At 45.9% G+C, this 8,589-nt stretch overlaps 1 protein-coding gene across 1 annotated transcript; it reads right to left on the bottom strand.

The window, feature by feature from the left end:
• Window positions 1–3,519: 3,519 nt before the first annotated feature.
• Window positions 3,520–7,812, bottom strand: LOC124648549. The gene is made up of 2 exons (XM_047188292.1): window positions 7,620–7,812; window positions 3,520–5,006 (listed from the first exon to the last, which is right to left on the bottom strand). The coding sequence occupies exons 1-2, from the start codon at window positions 7,810–7,812 to the stop codon at window positions 3,661–3,663; spliced, it is 1,539 nt and encodes a 512-aa protein (XP_047044248.1). The 3' UTR covers window positions 3,520–3,660.
• Between the last annotated feature and the right edge of the window lie 777 nt (window positions 7,813–8,589).

Genomic DNA, 8,589 nt, shown 5'->3' with positions numbered 1-8,589 from the left:
ATTTACATGGCTACAAAATAGAATTTAAGGTATGGATCATATAATTTTGATGAATTCATTACGCCTAAAGATATTAAGCCTACCCGCAAAAAAAAAGATATTAAGCCTAGCTTATGTGAAACCTGCATGCTCTTCAGGTCTTCAAGACACAATAGCCATGTTTCTATGAAATCATAATTTTTCTTAAGTAATTACTGCATTCTCATATTTCTTGATCATAACCAGTTAAAGTTGTGGCACAGATAGATCACTTCCACAGAAATTTTAGAAATGATTCTTTATTTATTTCCATCTTCTTATAATTTGGGATACATATTCATAGAACATGTAGTTGTGACTAGTCAGATGTACGATCAAATCATGGATTCTCTATATTACATGAACAATCAGAACGCATCTAAAAGATCTGTTGGAATTTAAGACACAATTTTACAGTTTCCTACAACTATTTAGGGTCATAGAAGCACACTATAATTGTAGGTGTCCAGTATCCAAGACCTTGCTCATTGTGCAAAATTAAATACAGCCTTTGTTGTCTATTTTCAGCTGTAATTATATAGGGTTAATACTTCTACAGATTCACAGAGTTGTACTGATTTACCTTTCTTTGCAGATCGCGCAGACTGTCTATATACCCAGGCAAGTGATCCTCCACCGGTGTAACGATACTCTGCAGCTAGCGATACGCACTGTCACCACTGCTGAGATTAGCCATCTGCAGTACCTGCATGGATCGGCATGGATGTGCCGCCAGATAGCTTCAGTGCATTTCATGTTCCAAGGACTTTCTATGGAAACGCATGCCTGGCCTATAATAACATGTAAATAGTGCACCAGAAGAAGCCATCAAGTTCCTCTGCACACAGAAACATGTAAAGGTTGACGATGTCAACTGCAAAGTCAAGGTTCAGATGGAGAAAAAGGTTCCACCACTAGACACATATCAGAGACTGCATCAAGATGACAGAAAGAATGTGGAGGCACTGGGAAAGACACTGAGTTCCCAGGCGTGCACTACTATGCAGAACAACCATGCAAGTCTCCTACAAGATAACAACACGATGCAGGCCAACTAGCTGCAATCTTCTTCTGAACCACACCGAGCTGCAGAACCAGCCCAATCATCTGATGTCAAGGCGCAACACAGTCCAGACTCCAGACCAGATATCATGATGTGTTTGAGAGGGTAACTACATCTGTCTCAGGTCTGCTGGCCTTCTCCCGATCAACCACAGAACAAGCTACTCTACAGATGGCCAGGTCACTATCATTCCTATCTAAGCCGGCAAGACACCCCAGCAGGCCGGCCGCAGAAGCTAGCGTCAGCTCTCATAGGACTGCTGAGGCATAAGCAAGAGACCAAGGATCTCCTGCTGGTCCAGGTGGCGAGAGGTGTCTACATAAATCACATAGAAGAAAACACTTATGACTCACTAACTTTGTTCTGCCCAGGGATAGATCATTTGCACAGAGCAGCACTATGGATGGAGCTACAAGCTAGCAAAAGAAGTCACGAAGAACAAGATGCCAGTAAGTGTTTTTAAGAAGCCAAGCCAAAGGAATATGCACAGCGACAAAGAACGAGATGACAGTTAGTGTTTTCAACAAGTCAAGCCAAAGGGGTATGCACCAGCCAAAGTACCGTTAGTTTGCAGCAGGCCACTGAACCAAACGTCAAAACAATCTAAAATACAGCAGAAAATATACAAGAGTGTGAGCAAATCTTGGTGAATGTCATCTGTCCTGATTTTGGGAGCAGCCAGACCCAAGAGCCGAATTGAATACCCATAAATAAATTTCATTCTTATCTATACAAAAGCATCTTTAATATTAAGGCATACTGTTCTTGCTATACTGATTTTTTAAAATATTAGAAGTGTTGGAAAAATTACAAATAGTGTGCATGCTCTGTTCTTGCTTTACTAAATATTATTTTAGGTGGAAATGCTTAGAAAGAATCAGGTAGTTAGCGTAATAAATTATATTTTAGCAATGGTGTGCCTAGACTTTTACTGAAAATACTATTGACAAAGTGACAGATTTTGGATGTGATCCGTAAGGAAGATAGTGGCCGACATGGTAACATACTAATTAATCCCAAATATTAAGATTTCAAGAATTGTGATAGTATCATTGAAGGTATGTAGGTGTCCAAAAATTATGTTCTTTCTGATCTAGGGATTGTAGAAAAGCATTGTTATTTTTTCCTTATGAAGCAGTACACATGGTAAGTACTCAAAACAGTGTGTAAAAGTAACAACAATGGGTATGCTGACAACTCAGTTGGAAGGTAAAAAAAATTTCCAGAGATTTTTCACGCTGGATGTTCCTAGATATGAAACAGAAACATTCAAGGAAATAAATGAGCAGTACCTGATGAGCCAAAGGCCCAAATACAAGGTGGAGAGATAACATATCTAAAGCCTTGACTCTAATGTTCAAAGAAACAGCAAGTTCCTATAATCGCAAACAAACAAAAAGATAATATTCTACGTTATGTACTTGTGTGCAAGCCAGGTACACTATATAAAAGATCCTCTGAATTCATATCCAATATACTTTCCCTGATTTACTATAAGGGCACAAATAATATAGGTTGATGAAAAGTTACTGTGTAGTGCAGAATACAGGTTTGATTATGACAAATTACATGAGTTCATCAGTAACACACTATCCATATATGTAAACTGGAAAATCTCATGCTACAGCCAAATCCAGTTTCATGATTTTGTGTTAGCACGATAACCTGCCTGGCGCTAAAAAGGAACTGCACTAAGGCACCAAAATCAAGGACCATAATTTATCATGTAACAAAATTAAGGTGATATGTATAACACACGATCACAACCAAAAAGACATACAGACTACTCAAAATCCGGGGGATTTTACAATTTGCCACATTTTTCTTTGCACTTCTATTATTTGTCACACCCTGTGTCACTGGCATGTGGTGCTCATGTGGCAAGTAATAGACAATTCAGAGAAAAGTTTGGCAAATCATAAAATATACCCCCACCCCCCGCAAAAAAAAAAAACCACTTTGCGGTTATGTTGGGTTGACAGCTCAAAGCATGGCTTGACAAATGAGAACTACGAATGACTCAGTCAAATACATGTACTGGATTGAAATAATGTCGATGACTTTTACCACATGAAACTAAAGAAAATCCTTTGTGTATAGAAGCTACATAATTTGAAGTGTAAAATGTCAATCAATGTAACACACAGATCTAACGGCAACTTAATTGCGAATCATATGATTTTACACAATATTCATTTTATACAAGGCTAAATTCAAATATGTGTAACAACTAACAAAGGCTAACGGAGCTAGAAGAAGTCACATTTGCCTCTCACAATGTCTGAAGCCTGTGCAGGTAGAAATTTTCACAAACAGCCTATTCTAGTTCTGTTGAACAAATGCACACTGACAGCATAGCAGAGGAAGATCACCAACATTACATGACAAGAATAAACCAAATTGAGTAAAATAAATATTATTATATAAGCATCCGCATTACTAGAAGCTTGCAATTGCATGGCATGCGCAAACTAGAGGATCCTCCTCAAAACAGTTGAACCGGGCTGCCGAGGAAAACGACCATCAATAATCTGCTTAGAGCTGTGGAGGAAAACCCTCATCCATAATCTGATTCAGCCTCAAACCATATGAACATGAGCAGTCGAGGAAGAAACACCATCCATAATCTGCTTCAGCATAGTATCCTTCTCTTGGTCGGGCCATGAGTACTGCGGCGTTACCATCTCCCAGTCCCAGTGCCCCTTGTCTCGAGCATACCCATTCTTGGACAAGATGACCCGACGCAATGTTGTGCAGACTGACATGACGAACTTGACAAGGTAAATCTGCCTTTCAGTTCCCTCGAAACCAGCCATCACAAACTCCTTCAAGTGATGTTGCCGACGCTTGGTGGGCTGCCAGGATAGTTCATCATTGGGCTCCTCCGTGCAAGGGGTAATGTGAATGTGAAGAACCTCGAGGGACGGCGCCATCTCAAGGAGAAGACGGGGCCATGTGACATCCCAAGACGAAGGCACATCGGCAACAAGTAGACGCCTCAGATTAGGCAACAGTAACGACGGGGAGCTTGATGGCACAAACCATCTGTCAGGTCCAGTGAACCGGATAATCATGTTGGTTATGTCCGGGGTATGCTGGAAAAACAGGTCAAGCTCCAGCTCCAGATAATCCTTAAAACATTGGCGGAATCCCTCATGAGTGGTACCGAGGCGCAAGGCGAATTTCCGCTGCGTGAGGGAGGGGCATGAGCCAGACTCGAAGTACACTTTAGTTTGCAGAGATGCTAGGCGCTCAAGGCTAGGAAGAGCCCTGAGCCGTATACGGTGGAACGCGCAGTGGTCCACAACAAGCTCTCTGATCTCTGACATGGGGGCGTCGACCACGATGATCTTATCCCCACTGCAGCCGCAGGAGTTGAGGTGAAGCACCTGCAGCTGCTGGCACGAGGTGAAGACACCCTCGTAGGCTGCTGTGGGGGTCGATTCCGGCAGGTCTTGCAGGATGAGTGTAGTGAGGGCGCTGTACTCGTGCATCGGCGGGAGCAGGCAACCTCCAAGCTTCAGTCTTCGCAGGCGTGACGTGCGGGGCTCCTTGCACAGGCCATGGCTGGGAAAGGTGTGTGCTTGCCGGCTGTGCCAGTAGGTTGGCTTAGCAACAGCCTCGAGATCATCCACCCCCCAAGTATCAAGGGCCTTGTCGATTAGCCGGTTCATGCAGCAGCCAGAGTTGGAGGTGATGAAGAACTGGAGGCTCAGCCTATTGACCCGCCGGTCGTCATCAGCCGGCGCATCCAAGATGCTTTGGACGGAGCTGGCCAAGGCCCGCATGGCGCGGCGCTCGTACCTCCTGATGTTAGGCACGATGTGCTTCTTGTCGGTGTTGAGTGCATGAGTTCCGCGGTCACCGTGGAGGCGGATCCATTGGTGGTAGCGCGGCGGGAGTATGTCGCCGACACGAAAGAAGTCTACATAACCTCCCTATCTTTCACGTATGGGACGGAGAACCCCCCTAAGTTTCATCTGGGGCACTTAAACCCCTCAAGTATCACTTACCGGCTAATTGACCCCCTCGAGGCGGTTTGTGAGGCTGATGGCTGTTTTGGGAGGTGGTATTTGTCCACGTGGAGGCGGTTTGGTTGAGCGCGTTCGCACCTGGCCGCTCTGCGCGGAGCGATTTGGCGAGGGGGAGGTACATCGCAATTGCGTGGAGCTGCGGCGCAGCAGGGATTTCCAGTAGTGCCAGGCGGCGTCGAAACCACGCTCACATGGCATGAGGAACAATGGGTCGCGAGAGGGGACGCGGGCGCATGCGTCGAGGAATCTCAGGGAGAGAGCGGCCGCGCGCCACTACTTGGAGATGGCACGGAGGCGGAACAAGCTGGCTGGTGGGAGGCGCCAGAACGCGCTCCAGCATGTTGTCGTGGATTTCCTCCAGGCTGGGCGGTCGGCACCTGCGCTTCTGGCAGTTGGCTGACGGCGCAATTGACATATCCGTGCTCAGCTCAATGACTCCGCAATGATAAACACACACCATTCCTGCAATTGGGACAAGAAGAAGTGAATTAATTAGCAAATCCCAAATCAATTGTACAGAATAAACCTCTCCGCCCCGAGACACTAGTAGAAAACCCCCCCTTTAGTACCGGTTCCAAAGGCCCTTTAGTACCGGTTTTGGAACCGGTACTAATTATCCGGTACTAAAAGCCTCACGCTTTAGTACTCGGTTCCTACTGAACCGGTACTAAAGGTGCCCGCGGGGTTGGAGATCTTTTTTTTATTTTTTTTCACAAAAAGGATATTTCGTTTAATTTTTTTTATCCATTTTTTTCTAATTATTTTTCACTCCCTTTTTTTTCACAATTTCTAATATTTCCGTTAGTCTCTAACTACACTTAATCTCTAGTCAATTACTTACCCTTGGTCAAACTTCCCGATCGGTCACCCATCCTCACACTACTCCAACACTAGCAAGCTTAACTTCTGGGTTCCTTTCCGTCCCACTTCAAGTGCTTCGCGCGCATGTTGTTGATAGTAATATCATATCAATCCTATTAACATGTTGGTCAATGTCACACTTTTTTATTATTTGTATTGCAAATAATTTTTTTAATAAACAAAAGTAATGATGTAATAATAATGTTGAATAAATAAATAAAATTAACTTTTTAATTTGTATTATTTTTATTTATTTTTTAAATTTTTAATATTTTTTTGCCAAACCTTAAACCTGAAAATTTGAAAATCATATAATTTGCTAAATGTAATAGTAATATTCTGGGATTCAAAAAATCTTATAATTATTAATTTTAATTTTTAAAAAATAAAGAAAATATAAAATTCTAAATTTTTGGGAAAAACCTAAAATCTTCCTGCTTTCATATTTTCATTTGGAATTTTGAGAATCTAAAAATTGGCTAACCGGGTAAACCCGGGTGAAATCGGATGTAACTTTTTCCCAGGATTTTTTTGATATATTATACGTTTTTTTTCGACGTCGTATGCAAAAGTTATTGCGGTTTTACCATTTTTCAAAACTTTTTTGCAAAAAAAGTGAAAATTCAAATTTGTTAATTTTCCCTAATAGTAGGTTGCATAACATACAAGAATCTGAAAACTTTATTTTTTGAATTTTGTATCATTTTCTTTTCTATTTTACAGTGTCAAAAAAGGCGATCCACAGGGGGGGTGGAGCTGCGTGGGGAGTAGAAAAACCTTTAGTACCGGTTCGTGACACGAACCGGTACTAAAGGCTACCCTTTAGTACCGGTTCGTGACACGAACCGGTACTAAAGGTTTTTCAGCTGACGCGAACCCTTTAGTACCGGTTCGTGTCACGAACCGGTATTAAAGGTCCTTACGAACCGGTACTAAAGGTCTGGGCAGTGCAACCGGTACTAATGCACCCTTTAGTACCGGTTCGTAAGGGAACCGGTATTTATGACTTAGATGGATGCCCATTTTTCTACTAGTGGAATAATGCAAACCGCTGATGGCAGAGAAGAATGAGAAAGGGATGAGCAAGAGCTGACCTCGTCCTTGATTCGGGGCTGAACAATTGGGTACAACTCTGAAACTTTTTTTCAGATTTCAGCAATACGGTTTGATGGCACCGCCCCGTGCGGCCCGTACCCGGCGAAGGCCTCGCCTTTCAGCGCGTCTGTGCGCCACCGCCCAGTGCGCGCCTCTCCCTGATGACGGCCTCTCCGGCTCTCCCAACGCCTTGCATCTTGGCGACGCCGTCGCTGATGGCAGGGCGCGACCTTGCCCAGCATGGCGTCCACGTCAGAGGCGTACGGGGACAAGATGGTGCGGCCGAAGTGGAGGCGGCTCTGGATGGACGGACGGCGGCTGCATCGCGGGGAGAGAGAAGAGTGCGGCGACCAGGTGCGGCTCCACTAGGACACGTGGACCAAAACCACCCCTAAAACAGCCATTTGCCTCAAAAACCACCTGGAGGGGGTTAATTAGATGGTAATTGAAAGTTGGGGGGGTCATGTGCTCCGGTTGAAACCTGGGGGGGTTAAACGTCCCAACACTGAAACCTGAGGGGGGTATGTGGACTTCTTTCTCGCCGACACTGAAATCCAAGGCAGGGAGCTCCCGGGGGAGGCTGGCCCAGCGACTGGAGAGAACACCGGTGCCGAGGGCCGTGCGAGTGTCGAGGCGGCGCAGGACAAGGAGGAAGAGATCGTCGGGGAGGGTGCTGATTCGGTCCTCGCCCGCGGGCTGCCGGCGAAGGAATCGATCCGTCCCGCTCCCGGTCCAGGCCATACCTCCAACTGCGCGACGAACCGGGTAGGCTGCAGCTGCGCCTGCAATTAAGTTGAGTGAAGCGTCGACATCGATCGACACTCAAACCTGTCCGGATTCGGGTACTGTGTGCGAGAATTTTATGTGGATGTACTGACCGAATGGGAGAGGGAAAGGGTAGGCCGCGAGAAGTTGGTTGGGCGGAGCGGCGGCACGCCGGCGAGAAGGGGGTTAGGATTTGGGGGAACGGAGCGCCGCCGCCCGAGAGTGCGTTTGAGACTTTGAGTGTGCTTTTTTTTAAGCCTACTACTGTAGCAAAACCGATATCATCCTTAAAGAGCACTAAGCTCCCAGGGCTTGGGGACGCTCCTGGTCGATTTGCATGTCCCTGTCGCGGGTCCCACAGCTACAAAAGGATACGGTCGTGCTATCGTATTTTGGTTGACCGTGTCATCGTATCGCTCTATCCTCCCTCCCCTGAGTCCCCTCCCGCTTCCAACCTGCACAGGAGAGGCGGCTAGGGTTCATGCCGCCGGCCTCTCCGGACTCCTCCCCGGCCGGCGCTCCCCGCCTCCATGCACCCCCTGTGTTTCTTCCTCCGAAAATTCCCGTCCCCAACTCCCCATTGTTCTCTCGATCTCCACAATCGGTCCTCTGCTTCTCGCCCATTCCGATTTGGCCCGTCTGGTTTCTCCTCCGACCCGGGTGCGCCTCTCCGCCACGGATTGGTAGCGCGGGGTTGCGCGGCAGTCGCACTTCCAGCACACGATCGAGCATCAGGCCCGCGATACAATCGGA

Source organism: Lolium rigidum, chromosome 4, assembly GCF_022539505.1.
Source record: "Lolium rigidum isolate FL_2022 chromosome 4, APGP_CSIRO_Lrig_0.1, whole genome shotgun sequence".
NCBI classification, from domain to species: domain Eukaryota; kingdom Viridiplantae; phylum Streptophyta; class Magnoliopsida; order Poales; family Poaceae; genus Lolium; species Lolium rigidum.
This window is presented reverse-complemented; position numbering and strand designations above follow the sequence as displayed.

Coding starts and splice junctions, on each gene's coding strand:
- LOC124648549 (XM_047188292.1), bottom strand. CDS start 7,812: ATGGCCTGGACCGGGAGCGGGACGGATCGATTCCTTCGCCGGCAGCCC. Junction 5,007..7,619: donor GCTCCCTGCCTTGGATTTCA/GTGTCGGCGAGA, acceptor GAGGTTATGTAG/ACTTCTTTCGTGTCGGCGAC.